General features: G+C 40.1%; 1 protein-coding gene across 1 annotated transcript in view; it reads left to right on the top strand.

The window, feature by feature from the left end:
• SLC36A4 (solute carrier family 36 member 4) overlaps positions 1 to 20,990 on the top strand; it is a 177,263-nt gene extending 156,273 nt beyond the window's left edge. The window contains exon 11 of the mRNA XM_060771113.2: positions 15,075 to 20,990. Within this exon, the coding sequence (XP_060627096.2) occupies positions 15,075 to 15,379 (305 nt within the window). The 3' untranslated portion in view covers positions 15,380 to 20,990. The remainder of the gene's footprint in view (positions 1 to 15,074) is intronic.
• The last annotated feature ends 372 nt before the right edge of the window (positions 20,991 to 21,362 follow it).

Here is a 21,362-nt window from a genome sequence, read left to right as displayed (position 1 = left end):
ATTCCCCAGAAAATCCCATGAGAAGTTTCCTTTAGGGTTGTCCTAAGTCAGAAATGAATGCAAACACTAACAACAATGTATTGTCGAAGGCTTTCATGGCCGGGATCACTGGGTTGTTGTAGGTTTTTCCGGGCTATATGGCCATGTTCTGGAGGCAATTTTTCTCCTGACGTTTCGCCTGCATCTATGGCAAGCATCCTCAGAGGTAGTGAGGTCTGTTGGAAGTAGGAAAAATGGGTTTATATATCTGTGGAATGACCAGGGTAATGTTTCAGCTGATCACCTTGATTTGCATTCAATGGCCTGGAAGCGCCTGGGGGGAATCTCTTGTTGAGAGTGAATTGATGTGCCTGATTGTTTACTCTCTGTTGTTTTGCTCTTGTAATTTTTGAGTTTTTTAGTTTTTTAGTGGCTACCAGTATTAAAAAACTCAAAAATTACAACAGCAAAACAACAGAGAGTAAACAATCAGGCACATCAACAACCCACTAACAACAATGCATTTATTTTTTATAGGGACTGAAAGAGTTTTCTCTCTCTTTTATGACAGCTACTTGGATCTTGCATATTCAAAAAGTGTCCAAAAAACCATAACTTTAATTTGAAGCAAGATCAAATTAAATGTTTTTGGATTTCAAAATGCATAGGTAGGAATATCTTTATTAGGGCCAACTTGAAATTACACAAAACATGTGTATGTTTTTGAGTTCTCCAGAATTCGTCTTCTGGCTTTGTAATTCAAAGGAAGGGGACACAGAAGTGATAAATGTTTTGTCAGATGGCTCAGCCACTACATCTGGAGTTAAATCCAATGTCATGAAACAATATTATTGGGTGTTTTCTTTTCTCCCATGCCCCCTCCTGCAGGGAGAGAAACACTAGGCTGAATAAATAACAGAGGCCATCTTTAATCATGGCTTATTTGAATATTTGTTAGTTATTTGTTTCCTGGCCAAAAAATGGGTTTTGGGAAACTCAGATGGGGAAAATAACACAGTGGAAAGACTTTTGTTGAACTTTCACTCTGTATTCATGGTGGTCTGTGCTCCGGTTACATCCTGTTTAGATTACTATAACGTACTCTATGTGGAGTTGCCTTTGAGGACTCTTCAGAAGCTTCAATTAGTCCAACGGACGGCAGCCAGATTGCTCACTGGATCTGTGTACAGGGATCATACCACCCCCCTGTTACGTCAGCTCCACTGGCTCCTGATTTGTAACCGAGCACAATCCAAATTGCTGGTCTTGGCCTATAAAGCCCTCAAGGTTCTGGCCCAGCTTAGTTGTCCAAATGTATCTCCCACTATAACCCACTTCAGAGATTTAAGATCATGGGAGAGGCCCTGCTCTCGATTGCGCCACCTTCACAAGTGTGGCTGGTGGGGACGAGAGACAGGGCCTTCTCATGGTGGCCCCCCAGTTGTGGAACACCCTCCCTAATGAAATCAGATCCACCCCCGCCCTCCTATCCTTTAGGGAAAAATTTAAAACTTCAAGCAGCAGACTCCGCAATAATAAAAATAAATAATAATAATAATGAGAATGATTTATTGGACTGACAATGGACTGACCTGGATTATGACTTGAATTTGTGTTTTAATTGGCTGTTTATATTTGTGTCCCCCTCCAGGGGTGAGAAGGACGGGATACAAATGTACGAAATAAAAATAAACAATAAAATATCCACACCTCCTGAAGTGTTTTAAGAAATGTGTTGTTGAAGGATTTCATGGCTGGAATCACCGTGTTGCTGTGAGTTTTCCAGGCTGTATGGCCATGTTCAAGAAGTGTTATGAATAACTTTTTAATAACTTTTAAGCATAGGTTTTTTTTATTGCAATTTTCTAATAAGAGAAAGGGCACTAAACTTTTACAGGACGACATTTAGACATACAGATTCTATGTAACTATATTGGATTCACAACCTACAGTTACACTGGCTAGCAGACAATTGAACGGGAATTACATTTTTACTCAGAATTCACTTACATATATTCATCCATCACCATGCATACATCACCATTTCACCATTCTTCCTCCATGAAGAACATTTCTTAGGCCAGACAACTGCCAATGCATAGTTCCAAACTCCTAAACTTCAAAATGCCAAAGTACATCCCTTCCCTAAGAACAATGTCAAGAATCAGATTCCTGTTTTCCACACAGCAGAACCTGACTTCCCTGCACAAAATCCAAGACTCCAAAATCTCACTCCTTCCTCTTCCCTTGAGAAAAGGAGGCACACACCATCTCTTTCCATAGAGCATGGCGGGTCGACCAGATTCGTCCAGCAATATTTCTTCTGATGTTGTCCCAAAGTTGTAAAGTAGTGATAAGATGTTTTCCATCCTGGAACATGTTGATTCCATCTCAGTTTCCGGGCAGATGTTGACTCTTCTTAAATGATGTTAATAAATGCAAGGCATGTGTTGACTTCCTTCTTAACGTTGTAAACATTTCCTTAACTTAAAAGAGAATTTGTGTCTGATAAACAGATCTAAACATGTTGTTTTCCCCCAAAAGGTCAACCGTTAATCTTTTGTCACAGTTCTTATCAGCAACTTTTAATTACAGTTCAGCAACTTTTAATTACAGTTCCTGGAAGCAGGCAGTTAATCATTGCAGGCCTTAATATTTTTGAATAGTGTCTTCAGCCAAATTAGGCCCCATTCATGTACCTTTCATACAATTCCATTCAAGCTGTATATCATATTTCATCGTGATATATTCATTCTCTTCTGACATTTCACCCACATCTATGGCAGACTTCCTTAGAGGTTGTGAGGTCTGTTGGAAACTAAGCAAGTGAGGTTTATCTATCTGTGGAATGACCAGGGTGGGAGAGAGAACTCTTGTCTGTTTGAGGCAAGTGTGAATGTTGCATTTGGCCACCTTGATTAGCATTTAATGGCCTTGCAGCTTCAAAGCTTAGTTGGTTGCTGCCTTAAGAAATGCTTTTGCACAGAAAGACACACAGAGTTTGCATAAAAATTGTGTTTCCATGCAAAAACTACTCTTTCCAGATTACATGTGGTTATTTGTGTAGGTATTTTTGTCCAAAAATGCTATCTGGAAATTGCTTTTGTAGAAAAAGCCCTTTTTTGTCCCTATTATTGATTTTAACACACACATACAAACAAAAACTCCACATATATTTCTTTCAACTTAGAATCATAGAGTTGGTAAGAAACCCTACAGACTATGCAGAAATATACCAGCAAAACATTCTTGACTGATGGCATCCAGCCTCTGCTTTAAAACCCCTGGAGAAGGGGACTCCACCACACTCCAAGGCAGCCTATTCTTACCATCAGGTAGTTCTTTCTAATGTTTAGGTCACATCTCTTTTCCTATAGTTTCAATCCTCCAGTCTCTAGAGCAGCAGAAAACAAGCTTACCTCTTGCTCAATGTGACATCATTTCATATATTTAAACATGGCTATCTTCTCTGACACAACCTCGGATGCCACAAATAGTCCTTCGAAACATCTACAAGTGACTCTTTAAATCATCAGACAGATTGGACTATTATGTTTATCTACATGAATATGGGCATTTATTCATGACAAAGAGAAGTTGTACTTCTATATTGTGTTTATAAGCGATAAACCTGTCATATGACATCGTATTTGAAGTTTCAACAACAATAACATAATATTTTGTTTATCTTAGTAATAGAGATCTGTGTTCTATATAATTTTGTGTGCAAGACAGATCCTGGTTTATTTGCTTTTTAGAGGATTTGCTGCATACCCTCAGATCTATCTGCATTAATCAATCAGTTTTCAATTTTACCCATAATATGCTTTTGGGACTGTGATGAACAGTTGTTATTGAATCCGGGCTCTAAAATGTCATACATTATCAGTACATACTAGTGTTCCCCCCATTGCTCAACACAACTATACTGACACTACTATAAACTTGTAACCCTGTCTTAGTTGTGGCAGAACAGTAAAAATAGAATTCATTTTAAAAAGGATTAATACATTAACATATATCTATCTGATGTTACCTAACCTTTACTACTGTATATTAAAACTATTAATAATTTCTATGAGTGCTGTTTCATTGCCACCCACACAGTCTAAAGTTCTACTTCTAGGAATTTCCAGACCAGACTCCGTGTGTATAGATGGTCACCTTGAGTGCATCTACACCAGGCATGGGCAAGCTTTCTAACTTGGGGGCCACATGCTAGCATTCCCTGTTAGGAGGACTGGCTTCCCATTGACAGACGGAAGGACGGAAAGAAGAAAGGAAAAGACGGGAAGAGAGAAGGAAGGAATGACGAAAGGGAGGAAGCAAAGGATGGGAGGAGAAAGAGGGAGGGAAGAAAGAAGGATAGAAGGAAGGAAAGACAAAAGAGACAGAAGGATGAAAGAGTGGAAGGGAAGGATGGAAGGAAAGAGAGAAGAAAGGATGAAAGAGAAGAAAGGAATGGAGGGAGGGAGAAAGGGGAGAGAAGGGAGGGAGGGAGGAAAGAGAAGGAAGGAAAGACAAAAAGGAAGGTAGGTAGGAAGGACGAAAGGGTGGAAGGGAAGGGGAGGGAGAAAGAGGGAGGAAAGGAAGGAAGGGAAGGAGGAAGGAAAGAGAGAAGGAAGGATAGGGTGGTGTGAGAGAGGAGGGCCTGAGAAAAGATACCAAGTGGCTACATCCGGCCCCTGAGCCTAAGTTTACCCATACCTGATCTACACTGTAGAAATTTGGCACACTTTAATTGCCACAGCTTAATGCTGCGAAGTTCTGGGAGTTGTAGTTTGATGAGAAACCAACACTCTTGCTGCGTGTCAGCTGCATTAAGATCACTACTGACCGAAAGGTCATGAGTTCGAAGCCAGTCCGGGTCGTAATAAGCTTCCAGCCAATTTGTGTAGCTTGTTGTCGACCTTTAAAACCCCAAAAACAGTTGCATCCGTCAAGTAGGAAATTTAGGTACCACATATGTGTGGGGAGGCTAATTTAACAAATTTACGAGGCCATAAAAATCTCCAGCAAAAGCATGCGGAAATGCGGAAAGTACTTCATCAGTGTCGCAGACAGATGGTGAAGCGACAGCTCCCCTGGTGGCCAGAAAATTGGAATGTTAAATAGTCTCTGACTGTCTGTCTATATGTGTTGTGTGTCTATGGCATTGAATGTTTGCCATGTATATGTACATTGTAATCCGCCCTGAGTCCCCTTCGGGGTGAGAAGGATGGAATATAAATACTGTAAATAAATAAATAAATAAATATGTATTTATTTAATTACAGCATTTCTATCCCGCCCTTCTCAACCCCCCCGGTGGGGGGGGGGGGGCCCTCAGGGCAGCTAACATAGGGAACAATTCAATGCCCCAATATCAATAAACAACAATATAAAACCATGAATATATAAAATTTAAAAATAATAACATTAATTAAATAGTCACATCACATAGCCGCTTCCAAGATCTTATAAGTCTATGACTGATTTTACATGAGTTTATAGCATTGAGCCACGACTGTTAAAGTGGTGTCAAGCTACATTATTTCTACAATGTAAATACACCATTTGATGATGATTCCCAGTCTGTGATGATGACCAGGATTCTTCAGCTAATTTTATTCTCCTGGAAAATTTTCACGCCGAACCCATAATGCTCTTTGTAGTTCCTACAGAAATAAATATTTTTAATGGACTGCATTTCGGGGGTTTTACTTAAAAGTATTTCCAGATGTTGTCGTACGGAGGCTACTTGAGAGAATTCTATATTCTCTGCCTAAGAAAGGGACAGGTAGCCTTGTGAGTGAAAAATAAGAGTGAAAGATTAAGCTATATGCTGATCTTTTTTTATGAGCCCAATCAATTTCATCTTGACAGTAGCTGACATCTCTCCATTGAATGCATTATTTGCTGAGCCCTGTTATTTCTGCTATGCTAGAAATGCTGTAAGTGCAATATTATGTGTCTAGAGACAATGGTTATGTACAGTGCCTGATCCCCCAAAATTTCCTGCCAACAAATAAATTAATTATATATGCTGTGCTGGTTACATAGACCTCACATAAGGATTGCCATGCATGCATTAGGTAGTGCTCTTGCACACTTTCATGGCTTTTGCATAACTCTGAAGTTCTAGAACAATTTGATGCTTTATCTTGGCTAGTTCTATGAGTAAGTTGGATTGAAAGCAATGTTGATGTTTGGTAAATCCTTTATCCAGAGTTATTGTTTTGTTGTCTGTTTGCCTTCCTTCTCAGTTTCAGGGCTCATCTCAGCTTTGAGCCTCACCTGGGATATTTCAGATGCTATCTAATAGCCTCACCCAGGAGAGAAACAGCCTGGTTCTCAAGGGAAGTTACTTTTTCGGTTCCTAATAGAGCCTAAATTTTATTGCATGGATTTTATTTATTTATTTATTTATTTACTATTCTTGTATACCGCTGTATCTCAAGCCCGAGGGCGACTCACAGCGGTTTCCAAACAGCAAGGACAATAAAAACAGCAATAATCAATATACAAGACAGTTAAATTACACAGTTCCATTAATAACCAATAAGCAATCAACAATACACAATTATCACAAATCCCATCCCCCCGATCGCCTCATCATCCAAACGTGATCCAAATTCGTCGTCATTGTTCCGTTCCTATGTTCACATTACCACACTTGCACTGAATTACTCAAACGCCTGCACAAACATCCAGGTCTTGAGCTTTCTACGGAATGTCATGAGCGATGGTGCCAGCCTAACGTCTACAGGAAGGGCGTTCCACAGCCGATTTTACAGCTCTTTGTCTTCCTAGATCCTACATGGCCATTTGGGGAAACGGCTTCTGCCTAGATCAATTTCCTTCTAAACCATCCTGACAATAACAACAAAACATTATCTTGATAAAATGTAGGCTTGTGATCCTAATATCATTATGTTGTTTCTTTTCTGGTGTGATTTTTTTTAGCATCTTTTCCTAATGGAAAAGCCAGTGGAGCTGTGACAGCTTCTATGATATATTTTGAGTTGATCCATCAAAGGCATCTCAATTTTATGGATTTTGGAGGTTATTGTCTTTTGCTGCATGGCCAGCACAGCTATCTCGGATATGTTTTCAGTTTCAGTAGTCATTCTCTTGGCTTTTGTCCATGGGGTCTTCCAGAAACTGAGAGACTCAACTCAACGTAGCATAGGGCTTTGGTGGTTTTGAGCTCTGTGTGTATTCAAGCATATCTGAAGTGCTGAATTAAGGTTGCCACCAGTCATTTTTCCTGAAAAGCTCATCATTTTTAACACTTATACGACAGATACTGTAGGTACAACATGAGCCACGTGAGGAATAACTTTACTTACTGAATTTGGTGCAAATGAAGGAAAATTTCCTTTCTTTCTTTCCTTCTTGTTTTGAGGAATGTTTACATTTGTTTATGTTCAGGAGGGAAGGAACCTGAGGTTTTTACAGGTTTGCATTCAGGGAAAGGGACAGTTACACATTTCCACATTCCTTAGACTTTAAAAGGTTTGCATTTACAGAAAAGAACAATCATACATTTCCACATTCCTAGTCAGGACTATACAAAGCAATGTAATCTTATGTATGTACCAATTCACAGTTTGCATCCATGCAGCCGTGGTGGTTGTTTGGAATATCCACCCAGTACATACTAGTATACTTATTTGGCTATTTGTTTTTATTTGCCATCCAAAATATGACAGGCTCATCTGAGTCATCTAAACCAGCCAGAGGGAAATTATTTTAGTTGGAGAACCTATTGCCACATAATATGAGAACTGGTTCTTATGTACCTTATAGTGGCCTAAATCCAATTGCTAGTGCAAATGAGAATAATTTGGTTGAGTCAGTGGGATGTGCATGCTTGAGTCCTGAGAGGAGATATGATAGCCATGTATAAATATGTGAGAGGAAGCCACAGGGAGGAGGGAGCAAGCTTGTTTTCTGCTTCCTTGGAGACTAGGACGCGGAACAATGGCTTCAAACTACAAGAGAGGAGATTCCATCTGAACATTAGGAAGAACTTCCTGACTGTGAGAGCCGTTCAGCAGTGGAACTCTCTGCCCCGGAGTGTGGTGGAGGCTCCTTCTTTGGAAGCTTTTAAGCAGAGGCTGGATGGCCATTTGTCGGGGGTGATTTGAATGCAATATTCCTGCTTCTTGGCAGGGGGTTGGACTGGATGGCCCATGGGGTCTCTTCCAACTCTATGATTCTATGATTCTATGATTCTATGATTCATTTGTATGTATGTGCCTTCAAGTTGTCTGCCTGCTTAGGGGAATCCCTTGATTTTCATAGGGTTTTATTAAGCAAGGAATACTCAGTGGGTTTTCTGTTAGTTCCTTCCTCTGAAATGTAGACTAGAGTACCTGGTATACATTGGCATCTTCCATCCAGATGCTAACCAGGGCTGACCTTACTCAGTGTCAGACAGGATCTGGTGCCTTTAGGGTATTTAAACTCTTTTGGGCTACATTAATTGGATATACATTATTTGGGATTACCTATTGGGTTGTAGACAAGTGCTTGAAACTAGGAGAACCTGGATTCAAATACCTATTTGGCTTTGAAGGTGAGTAGGTCACTTGAATCGGTCACCAACTCATATGATGTTTGTGAGAAAATTCCTAAGGTTCCTACATAGTTCCCTATGTTCTTTGGAGGAAGAACATAGGGAGCCAAATAACATGTGATGTGATGAATATTTTCAATTTATAAAACAAGTTGGTTTGGCATGTTCAATTAAAAGAGGTTGAATTCACGTCATAAATTCTGTGCATCTAGTGAGATGTACAATCTCCCTGCTATATTGCTGTGTAGTATAAGAGTACAAAATATTAGAGAGTGGGTTTTTTTACCTTTTTGGCATGAGCAGTGAATTGTGGGTTCTGTTTATCAATAGTAAGACCGCTATTGAAGAAACCAGCACTGGATCCCATTCAACTGAACAAGTACTGGCTAGTGTTAAATCTCCCCTTCCTGGGCAAGGTTCTAGAGAAGGTGGTGGCCTCACAACTCCAAAGTTTCTTGGAAGAAACTGATTATCTGGATCCATCCCAATCTGGTTTCAGGCCTGGTTCTGGAACTGAAATGGCACTGGTCACCTTGGTGGACGATCTACGAAGAGAGCTAGACAGGAGGAGTGTGTCCCTGCTGGTTCTCCTGGACCTATCAGGGGCGGACCCAGATGGTGGAGCTGGGGGACTCCTGTTCGACTTCCTGGCCAGTGGCCTGTGTGGTCCCTCAGGGTTCATTTTGTCCCCCATGCAGTTTAACATTTACATGAAACTGCTCATCTGGAGCTTTGGAGTTCACTGTCAAATTTACGCAGATGACACCCAACTCTATTACTCCTTTCCACCAAATGCCAAGGATGCCATTCTGGTCCTGTCATCAGTGGTGGACTGGATGAGGGCCAACAAGCTGAAATTAAATCCAATCAAGACAGAGGTAACCCTAGTCTGTTGGAAGGCAGATCAGGGTGCAGGGTTATAATCTGTGTTAGATGGGGTCACACATCCCCTGAACACACTGGTTTATAGTCTGGGGGGTATTCCTGGATTCATCACTGACCCTGGAATCCCAGGTGTTGGCAGTGGCAAGGAGTGCTTTTGCACAGTTAAAACTTGTGTGCCAGGTGCATCCATATCTTGAGACACCAGACTTAGCCATTTTAGTCCACGCTCTAGTTGCATCCCAATTGGACTATTGCAGCGCTCTCTATGTGGGGCTGCCTTTGAAGATAGTCCTGAAGCTTCAACTGGTTCAGAGATTGGCAGCCCGAATAGCTAACTGGGGCGCCATTCAGGCAGCGGACAACTCTCCTGTTACGACAACTCCATTGGCTGCAGGTCTGCTTCTGGGCTAAATACGAAGTACTGGCTATCACCTGCAAAGCCCTTAATGATTCAGGCCCAGACTATTTGAGAACCCGCATCCTCATTTACAATCCCATCTGGCCACTGAGATCATTAGAGGGAGCCCTCCTCTTAGTCCCACCCCCGTCCCAAGTGTGGTATGTGGGCATGAGAGAGAGGACCTTCTCTGTGGTCACTCAATCTCTCTTGAACACCCTTCCCATCAAAATTAGAACATCTTCCTCCCTCCCCTCCTTCAAAAAACACCTAGAAACTCATCAATGCTCCATGGCTTATGGAGAGGTTGATGGGTAATGAAACCCCCCTCCTTCCCGACCAATGTCCTGTCAAGGGTTTACACATTCGTAGAGCCGCTTTTACATTTATATTTTATATTTCTAGATTCTCTGCTTAAACAGTACCGTACTTATTGCTATTGCACTTTATGAGGCCTGATCATTTATCTTCCCCATAGAGTCTATGTTATATGAGCTTCTTAACTATGATTTGCTATTTTATTGTGCTGTGTTTTTATGATTGCATCTGGCATGGAATATCCGCCTTTGTTTTTGTGATTGTATAAGGCATTGAAGATTTGCCTTTGTATTGTCGAAGGTTTTCATGGCCGGAATCACTGGGTTGTTGTAGGTTTTTTCGGGCAGTATAGCCATGTTCTAGAGGCATTCTCTCCTGACATTTCACCTGCATCTATGGCAAGCATCCTCAGAAGTAGTGAGGTCTGTTGGAACTAGGAAAATGAGTTTATATATCTGTGGAAAGACCACCTTTGTACTTGGGACCCGTCCTGAGTTTCTCTGGAAAGAGAGGGTGGGTTAGAAATATAATAATCATCATCATCATCATAATCATCATCATCATCATCAACAACAACAACAACGACTTCTTAAACTGGGTGCCAAGAAGTGGAGTTGATATTTTTTGGAATTCAAATTTTATGTGGTTACACAATATTACTGGCAGGATTCTAGTTTTATTTTCCTTTTGCTTCATCTTCCCCCTTTTGCTGATGTTTTAATCTCTCGCTGAACACAAAGCAAGAGAAGGGGTGATTTAAAAATGCAGTATACTAGATAGCATGTTTACCACTTTCTCTTTATGGCTCTCTTTGCAGACTCTAATCATTCTCTGACTTCCGATGAATATATTTGGACTGAGGCTAGCATTTCTGGGAATGAAAATGACATGCTCCAAACTGCCTCCCCATTGTCCTCCCACTTGTCACAAATCAGGGACAAACAAATATGAGATTGATCTCCTCCCTATGTGGCAAATAGATCAAGGAATCTCAAGCTCTACGGGCTTGGAAAGAGAGCTATCCCTCATATACAGGGAGGGTTAAAGACGTTCTTGCACATAATTGCTGGTATTTTGTCACTGTTTTCTGCTTTTTTATTGTATCAGAATTATTTTTCACTGCCCTTGGAGGTGTAGAACAGCACGAAGTAATTTTGCTTGTTAGACTGAACCCTGTTTTCCTTCCCCTCATGTTCATTCGCTCCGATAGAGAGGTTTAAAACTTAGTCTGAAAATTTATTTGATGATACTAAGTGTTATAAATTGGGTAAGCAGCAGTTCAATACCACAAAGAGCAATAATTGAGGTAGTTTCATTATTTCTGTTGTCAAATTCACTTGCAATTTATTGATTTGGGCCAGACCATTGCATTTATAGGCACGCAAGTGAAAAAACAGTTATGGGTTCTCTGAGTATAAGGGTCTTAATATAGTTCTTCTTAGGCACCAGGGCTTCTTGTTTTCCTGGAAGTGACAGTGGGAGAGGCGCTCGCTGTAATGAATTGGAACAAATTCTAACAACATGATTCACTAAAGCATGTGGACTCCCATAGGTTGTGGGAAATTGCTAGGAAAAATGCAAATTAATAACAATAGGAAGTTAATTCCACAATCTAGAAGGTTCCTGCCAAATGGAGTCTATATGGAAACCTGCAAAACTGTGTAATATATTCCTAGTCATCCATACTTATACCCCATTACCCAAGAGCACAATACTTCCCATAAAAAGCCCAGTGGTGAGACACTGCTCATTATATTTGAATTCTGTAATTTTAAAAAAATATATTGGACTCAAAATATGCATTTTGTTTGTAGCTCTGGTTGTCCTACTCCTAACAAAGTATATAGGAGATACACACCCTTGATCCTAAGGAAAGTTACCTTTCAAGGCATTTTTTATTTGTATTACTGGGAAGAAACTGTAGTTTTTATAACCACTCTGATGATGAATTTCAGATGTGAAGTTCTGGGCTAGAGGCTGCATTTTTGGGAGCTGTATTCTTGGTCCTTTTGTAGAAAATAACACTGTACCATGTGTGTCTAGGTGTTTCTGCCTTAAAGTTGTCTGTCGACTTATGGCGGCCTGATTAATTTCATATTGTTTTCTAATGGGAGGACTATGGATAGGTGGTTTGTCATTTCCTTTGTCTGAAATATGACCTACTATACGGTTCCGGCCCAGTGTATCTGTCCGAACGGATCTCCCTCTACGTCCCACCTCGGAGTCTAAGATCTTCTGGGGAGGCCCTGCTCTCGACCCCGCCTCTATCACAAGTGAGGCTGGCAGGAACGAGGAGCAGGGCCTTCTCGGTGGTGGCCCCTCACCTGTGGAACTCACTCCCCGGGGAGATTAGATCAGCGACTTCCCTTTTTTCATTTAGAAAAAAATTGAAGACCTGGATGTGGGACCAGGCTTTTGGACATTCTGGCAGTTAAAGAAAAGACCTAGATGATGGGCAGGAATTGACGGAACGGAATGGATTTATGGAACTCTGAACACTGAGCATGAGACTGTTTACTATTGTGTTATGTACTGATGATTTTAACCTGTTAACTGTTTAATTGCTTTTATGTATGTATGTCTATTTGACATAGGCATCAAATTGTGCCTTCTTTTGTAAGCCGCCCTGAGTCCCCCCTCAGGGGTGAGAAGGGTGGGGTAGAAGTAACTCAAATAAAATAAATAAATAAGTCTCCCAACTAAATAATAATAATAATAATAATAATAATAATAATAATAATAATCATCTTACATGATATGAGGTTTTAAAGATAGATCTGCAAAGACTCTGACACAAACCAGTAAAGGTGGTCCCAGTGGTGATCGGCACACTGGGTGCAGTGCCTAAAGACTTTGGCTTGCACTAAAAAACAATCAGCGCTGACAAAATTACCATCTATCAGCTGCAAAAGGCTACCCTACTCGGACCTGCATATATTATTCGCTGATACATCACACAGTCCTAGACACTTGGGATGTGTCTCACGTGAGATCAAATACAAAAGCCAGCTTAGTGATTGTGTTTGCTATCTGCTAATCTTGTTAAAAAGGTAAAGGTTGTCCCCTGACATTAAGTCCAGTCATGTCTGACTTTGAGGTGTAGTGCTCATCTCCATGTCTAAGTTGAAGAGCCGGCATTGTCCATAGACACCTCCAAGGTCATGTGGCCGGCATGACTGCATGGAGCGCTGTTATGTATCTTGTTATGTATCTAATAATAATAGTAGGAGTAGTAGTAGGAGTAGCAGTAAACTTTATTTCTATCCCACCCTATCTCCCAAAAGGGACTCAGGGTGGTTCATAACAAAAATTGGCAAACATTCAATGCCAAGAAAAACATAAGAAACACATCAAATCATGGACAATCAAATAACATCAAGATATACTTATAAAAAAACCTCCAAAATAGCAAATAAAAATTGAAGTTACAAGTAAAACAATTGGGACACATTTCTCTAATGACTCTGGATTTGGATTTGTTTAACTTTTAAATGGATGTTTATAATTTGTTGTTTTTAACTAATGTTTTAATTGTGGATTTTTTTGCTACTGTTTGTTTGACATTTAATGGTTGCTGGTTGTGAGCCGTCCTGAGTCCCCATCCCCTCGGAGGGTGAGAAGGATGGGATATAAATGTCTGAAATAAATAATAAGCAATTAAAACATTTAAAACATATAACACAATATATGGCAGACCACCCGGGTTGACATAAGTCTCCATTAGCCAAGTCAGAGTTCAATAAGGTGCTAATCCTCCCCCCCCCCCCTGTACACTCGAGTACATAAATAGGTTTTTAATAACTTCTTGAAAGTGAGGAGGGAATTGGCAGTTTTCAGTTCTTTTGGGAAAGAGTTCCAGAGGCGATCACAGGGAAGGCCTCCCCTCTTGTTCCCACCAGCCACGCTTGAGAGGGGGGTGGGACCAAGAGAAGGGCCTCCTCCGTGAATGGCATTGCTCATGTTGGTTTGTATGCAGAAAGGTGGTTTTTCGAATAGTCTGGGCCTTAACCATTTAGGGCTTTACAGGTAATAACCAGCACTTTGTATTTAGCCCCGAAGCAAATCAGCAGCTAGTGGAGCTGCCGCAACATGGGAGTCGTCCTCTCACAATATGGCGCTCCAGTTAGTAACCTGGCTAACCAAGTACTAACCAGGGCTAAAACTGCTTAGCTTCCAAGAATGGGATCTGGTGTCTTAAGGGTATTTATGCCCTGTGAGAGTATCTAGAGAGTTGTACATGTATGCAGATGAAATGTGATTTCTTTCAGATGTCTTGCACATTTCTATGCAATGACAGAAACTAAATATCTTGGATTAATTTTCCCCCTGTGAAAGATCCTTTTCACAAGCACACAGCAGGTCTCATTGTGAATAAGAGCATCTTGCCTCAGAAATCAGTACCTTTTCAAGGCATGCAATGCATCTTGGTGAAGAAGAAGAAAAATGAATGCAAAATCATTCATACATTTAAAAATGTGCATAACTGAAAATGTAGACATTTGAAAAAAATGCACACAAGCATAATTTCACATTCAGAAAAAGTGCATTAAACCATCTAGCAAGAGAAGTCCAATTTTCTGTGTAAGAGTTGGGTGGATGGAGTCTCACAACTCAATGCCCAATTGGGGTGGGATAAGAAGGGATCCTGACAGATGCAACAAAAACAACACTAATATGTTTCAATTCCTATGCTGTTGATGTCCTGGAATTGTCTTTTTGAACCTTACAATTTTATGTATATGCTACTATCAAATGTAGTGATTTGTTCATCTATGTACCCTGAATTAGCTGTGATTTCTCAGGTTAGCTCATACTTTGAGAGGTGTGATTCATTCCATTTTGTTTACTTCCCTTCAAGTAGGTACTATATTTTTTTTGAAAAGAACAAAAATAAGTATAATAAGCTTTCTTTCCTTCCTACTCTCGTTGCAGGTGCTCTTGCAGTTTCGATCCCACGTCTGGATATCGTCATTTCCTTTGTCGGAGCTGTAAGCAGCAGCACTCTCGCTTTGATCTTGCCACCATTAGTGGAAATCTTCACTTTCTACAAGGAGAAACCAAGTGCCTGGCTAATATTGAAGGACATTTCTATAGCCCTCCTTGGTGTGATTGGTTTTTTAACTGGCACTTACGCGACTATTGAAGAGATCATTTGCCCTTCTTCCTCAGTTTCCGTCAACGCTTCGGATACATCAGAATGTTTCAATGCTTCACGGTTGGCCGTGGGTGCCAATTAATGTTTGGACAACAAAGACTCCCTTGAGTTTGTTAGTATATTTGGATATATTTGAGAACCAAAGACAACAGATTCCAAATGTGGACGTTAGAGGTGGGAGCCAGTTCAGTGGATTCCTGGGAACCTAAATCAATTCCTGCCCAAAATCCAAGATACTTTTTTCTTCTTTCCTTTGTTTCCCAATATCTCCTCACCATTCCCTCTAGTGAAGAACATTATTTTGAACCATGAAAACTTTCTGTGTGTGTTTTTCCAAATTGGATCAGAGAGCAAAATACAACTCGGTATCATAGATTACCAGCACTAAATATGTCTTCTCCATCAACTTGGAGATGGGATCAGCTCAATGGATTCCTGAGAACTTCCTAAGGTCCAAGCTAAAGTTCTCTTCATTCCTTTATTTCCCATTATCCCCTCACCATTCCTTCTAGTGAAGAGCACTCTTTAGAAGCAAAATAACTTTTTATCTCTGTCTTTGAAAATGGGACCAGAGAGCAAAACACTGTCACAGATGTTCAACACCAACTGTGACGTCTTCTCTATTACCTCTTCTTAGTCTGTTATATGACTTATGTCAGTATTGCTAACCACCCAGGTTGACAAGATGTATGAAAAAATATATAGATGCACTTTTTATACTTTTTTTTGGTTTTATGAGACTCAAGACCTCCCTATGGGTTGTGCTACACAAGTTCCCAAATCTTTAGCTACTCTTCCTTCCAGCATTTTCCTTTCCCATGAAGGCAGATGACCCTCATATGAAGTGTAATGGCGTTAACTGCCTCCGTAGCAGGACGCAAAGAATGAGATTGAATGTGCCTGCAATTTTTTCAAGTATCTGAAAAGGAGTATGTCTTCGGATGTAGCCCTTCATCACTGTGATACAAATCTAAAAAAGATGTTGAGATGAGATATTACATTTTTTGCTTAGTATAACAAAGCCATATTCATTAATGGCCACATCTGTTTTTTAAGCATACTTCCCTCCCATCTTGGTCAATTGCAGCACTATAGGTCTGCAAAATGCTGTATTTTTCTATTTATTCCTAACTTGACAGAGCAATTCTATATTTGTACTTCAGATGTGTTGATTACAATGGAGATATTTCTGCAGATTTTCATTTTAAATAATAACATATGCTACTGTTCTTTCATCCAGTTTCTAAGAGAAAGAAATTTTGGTAGTTTGTAGATTTGCAATGGATGATAATGGAAAGACTCCATGGGTTAAATCCATACTTGGAGATAAACTACTGAAATAAGGAAGATCTAATGGAGCCATAATCAAACTTACTATAAGTTGTGCGGATTTCAATAGGATTACTTTGAAGCGTTGTAAAATGTCTGTCCAACCTAATATTTTAACCTTGTTGAAATGAAATGAACTTTAAATCCTAAATCTTGTTATTAGTCCTAGATAGAGTAGATTATTTGAATTAGTGGAATTTTACCTATGCCTTGACTCACAACTTGATACAGTGGGTCTGGATGGGATTATTATTATTATTATTATTATTATTATTATTATTGTGTGTGTTAGGAGCAATTTGAGAAACTGCAAGTTGCTTCTGGTGTGAGAGAATTGGCCTTCTGCAAGCTTCTTGCCCAGGAGATGCCCGGATGTTTGATGTTTTACCATCCTTGTGGAAGGCTTCTCTCATGTCACCACATGAGAAGTTAGAGCTGACAGATGGGAGCTCACCTCGCTCCCCAGATTCAAACCGCTGATCTCTCCATCAGCAGTCCTTTTGTCACAACGTGACTCCGGTGGGATGGGATTATGCAATGAAAATCGGGTCTATATATTAGTAGGTTCTGTATGTGAATCTGATTATTTTGCTGTTTCTTCTATTTTGTTAAGAATCCAGAAACCTTGAGTGCTGAGATCTTTTCTTGCTGTTCTACGTGTACTGAGTGATATTTCATAGTAATTCAGCTTGTGCAGAAATTCCATTGTACAGTTCAAATCCATGTGTTTTGTACAGAAGGATTTCCTGGAGATTATCAGAAAAATCACGGCAAAGAATACATATTTTGGCACGCAAGGTTTTTGTACTCTTCAAACAACGAAGAAGTGGGAGTTTTAGACATCCAGGAAATTTTCTCCTTTATTATCCATGCAAATGTTGCAACACCACAAGTCATATTGCTTTGCTTTTATGACTTCAGTGATAGCATCCCATCTTTCTTATGACACTAAAGGCTTGTTTGCACCCCAATCCATTTGATTCTCTTCTCCCTCCTTGGGATCTAAGCTTCCTTCTCCTACATATCCATCGTTTTTAAATAAATATATATTAAAACGAGAAGCGGGGAAGCTCTGTGTAGCAGGACAATCTGTATTTAACTGTATATGCCCGTTCTGCTCACAATTCTGGCAGGGACAGAATGGCTTCTTTTGCTACACTTCTTCTCAATGAGAAGTGGATTTTAGATGCACCGGATTTCAGTTGTATATAAAACTTCAATCATGATTGCATCACAGTGTTTACTATAAGGGGCCTATGCAGCTACAGCATTGGCACTAATATATGTAAATATATTGTACCAATATGTGCATAGTAGATAATATGTCTCACTTCACTTTCAACTTTGCAGTTTCCTACGCCATACTTTTTCTGATGAGATTGTAAATAGTAGTGTATTATGCATGTTGATGTTAAAAATGTATATTGCCATGGGTTTCTGTCTCGTAGAAGACTGCACAATGGAAGCAGATCTGTATGTTTTCAAATATGGACCTGCTGCACTCATGTATAGCATGAGGTGGGGAGTGTTTTGCAGTTCATGAGCCAAAATCTTCCCTTTGGAGACACTTCTTTCCTCAGACCTGAGAATGAGCACTTGTTCTCCAGAGATCAAAAGTACAGACCTACACTTCTGATCTACATGTTTATCATGATATTTAAATGTGATCTCTTCCTATTTTCCACTTGTTTCTGCAGCAGATTAATGTTCAGACGCACAGTTCTGCTGCCATTCTATCTAGTTGAATCCTGAATTTCCTATATGTAATCTCCCTCCCCTAATGTCTGGTATAGGTAATACTAGTTTTGGGTTGTTGTAGGTTTTTTCGGGCTATATGGCCATGTTCTAGAGTCATGATGGCGAACCTATGACACATGTGTCAGCACTGACAGGTGTAGCCATTTTCGATGACACACAGCTGCATGCTGCCGCATACAGAGAAGATGGGGCCGCATCCCAAGAAGAACATTTTATCCTTGGCTCCCACACCAGCATTTTTCTATAATGCCTAGATATATGGCATTATAGAAAAAGCAGATAAGTTAAATGATTAGTTTTTGGTTTATTAAATACAGTTATATATTACAATAATATATTTTTGTTATTAAACTATAAATATCATGAAATTATGGGTTTTTTCTCGAAGTGACACCCCACTCAAGTTATGCTTGGCTTTTTGGCGAGTATATCACACCAAGCTCAAAAGGTTGCCCATCATTGTTCTAGAGGCATTCTCTCCTGACGTTTCGCCTGCATCTATGGCAAGCATCCTCAGAAGTAATGACTACCTCAGAGGTAGTGACTACATCAGGAGAGAATGCCTCTAGAACATGACCATATAGCCCAAAAAAACCTACAACAACCCAGTGATTCTGGCCATGAAAGCCTTCGACAATACAATACCAGTTTTAATTTCTTTTCCTTTGGGGAGTTCTGGCCCTTCTCTGTCCATCTGCGGGGAGAATACGCCACTGTGGAATCTGCACGGATCATATGTTCTCTGTCCCATGATTCACTCTTGGAGGCCTCCATGCAGAATCGGTGCCAATACGCTGAAGCATCTGTCTTGGACTAATGCTTGGCTGACAGTAGTCTTTGGCCCATACAAAGCTGATGGCAAGACAGGAGATTTGCTGTCCAAAGCCATGTTTGTTCAGTCCACAAGTGCCTTTTATATGCAAAGAGAAAGAAGAAGAGGAGGAGGAGGAGGAAGGAAGGAAGAAACTCCCTGAAAAGCTGAATGTTCAGCATCCCCAAGTGGAGATAGATGATTGTGTCCCAAATGTATGCCATTAGCAAGCCTTGGGTTCTGATTCATTCCCTTTGATAAATTGACATGGTAGGCATCAAAATATTCATGTTCGCCTTGTCAAAGTGCCAAGAGAGGATTACTAGCCTCTCAACTCACCATCCCAATACTCAGCTAGCTACTGAAAGCTTTCTTTATTGTGCCCCACCTGCATGTATAGTACCCCCTTTAATTTATGTTCGGAACATTAAAAAATGCTAACAGATATGACTTAAGTTAACACAACACAGTGTCTCAAAGCATTTAATATATGTATGTGTACTGTAAGTACTCATGTATAAATCCAGAACTTATTGTCAAAAGGTCTACTCCACAGTTTAGGTTGACTTATCCAGGGATCAATGTAAACACTGTACTCTAACGCCTATCCAAAAAGAAACCATGTGAGAGAAAGTCATAGGGAAGAGGGAGCAAGCTTGTTTTCTGCTGCCCTGGAGACTAGAACATGGAACAATGACTTCAAACTACAAGAAAGGGGATTCCACCTGAACACCTGTGAGAACTGTTCAGAAGTGGAACTCTCTGCCCCAGCGTGTGGTGGAGGCTCCTTCTTTTGAGGCTTTTAATCAGAGGCTGGATGACCATCTGTGAGGGGTGCTTTGAATGTGATTTTCCTGCTTCTTGGCAGGGGGTTGAACTGGATGGCCCATGAGGTCTCTTCCAACTCTATGATTTTCTGTGTAGAATGTCAAAAGATGAGAGCTTAGTCTATCCCAGGAGAACCTAAAAGAAGCCCTGAACCCCTCTATTCCCTCTTCTAAGGTGTCAATACTGGTTTTTTTAAATTGTCAGGACAGGAAAATGACAGTGGCAACCAGTGGCAGCTGGCCATCTGAGGTAGTTCTGGTTATTTCCCCTCTTCACAAAATTATGCTCAACTTAAACACCGATCATATCAAAATCCATACAGCCTGCTATCGACTTATCTGTGATGTTGACTTATACATTAATATATACAGTAATTTTTCTCATGTTTTCCTGCCATGTAGGAACTTATTACTTCTTAACGGCTGATTCAAAGCAGACTTTCAGAGGTGCAATACCTATATGTCAATGGCACTACTTTAGCATTCTTGCTAACATTCTGGAATTTTGTGTTTGGTGTTCAGTGGGGTTAAAAATGCAAATAAGAAAATTTTCCAGAAGGCTAGCATGTCAAACTTGGAGCAGTTTGCATTTACAAAATAGAGTTCCAGGGAATACTTGCCAAAGACTGTTGACTTTTTTAAAAAAAAACAAAACCCTAAACTAATGATGCAGTTGGTTTTAAATGTTGTATAAATGAGAAGAGATGCTCAGATGAAGACAGCTGGAACTAATGAATGACGCAGAGATGAAAACAATGATATGTATTTAAAGGGGCAATAGAAATTACCATTTGTAAACTACACTGGTGGGTGTTCTTCATGTTCGGAAGCATAAAATAGAATGGAATTATGTTTATACGCAGTATGTGAATGTATTTAAGTAGATTACATTTGGGACATTTTGATATAGTTTATCCAGATCTGTATCCTGTGCAGCTTTTGTCTCAATAAAATTTGTAAAACATCAATTCTTTTGTTTCTTCACAATACTCATCAAAATATAACTTGGGATGGCTTCCCAGTGGTACAGGACAGCTGCCATTCAGCAGCAATTTATATTTTATAGCTTTAAAATGATAAAAAAATGTAGTTAGAAGACATCACTACATACCCTCCAACTTTCCTAATTAAACCTCTGTCAAAGGGCCAGGCTTTAGCACAGCAGGTTAATAATCAAGCTGCAATAAATCTTGCCTACCGGAAGGTTGACAGTTGGAAACCTGGGTCAGAGTAAATACCTGACTTTTAGTCCAGCTTCTGCCAACCTAGCTGTCATGTATCATGTTCCACAGGTGATGGTGGGTGGTGGTGGCAGGCCTAGCAGTTGGTGATGGAAGGGG

The sequence above is a fragment of the Anolis sagrei genome, chromosome 3, assembly GCF_037176765.1.
Source record: "Anolis sagrei isolate rAnoSag1 chromosome 3, rAnoSag1.mat, whole genome shotgun sequence".
Classification (NCBI taxonomy): domain Eukaryota; kingdom Metazoa; phylum Chordata; class Lepidosauria; order Squamata; family Dactyloidae; genus Anolis; species Anolis sagrei.
The sequence above is the reverse complement of the archived record's forward strand: the minus strand, read 5'-3'. Positions and strand labels throughout refer to the sequence as shown.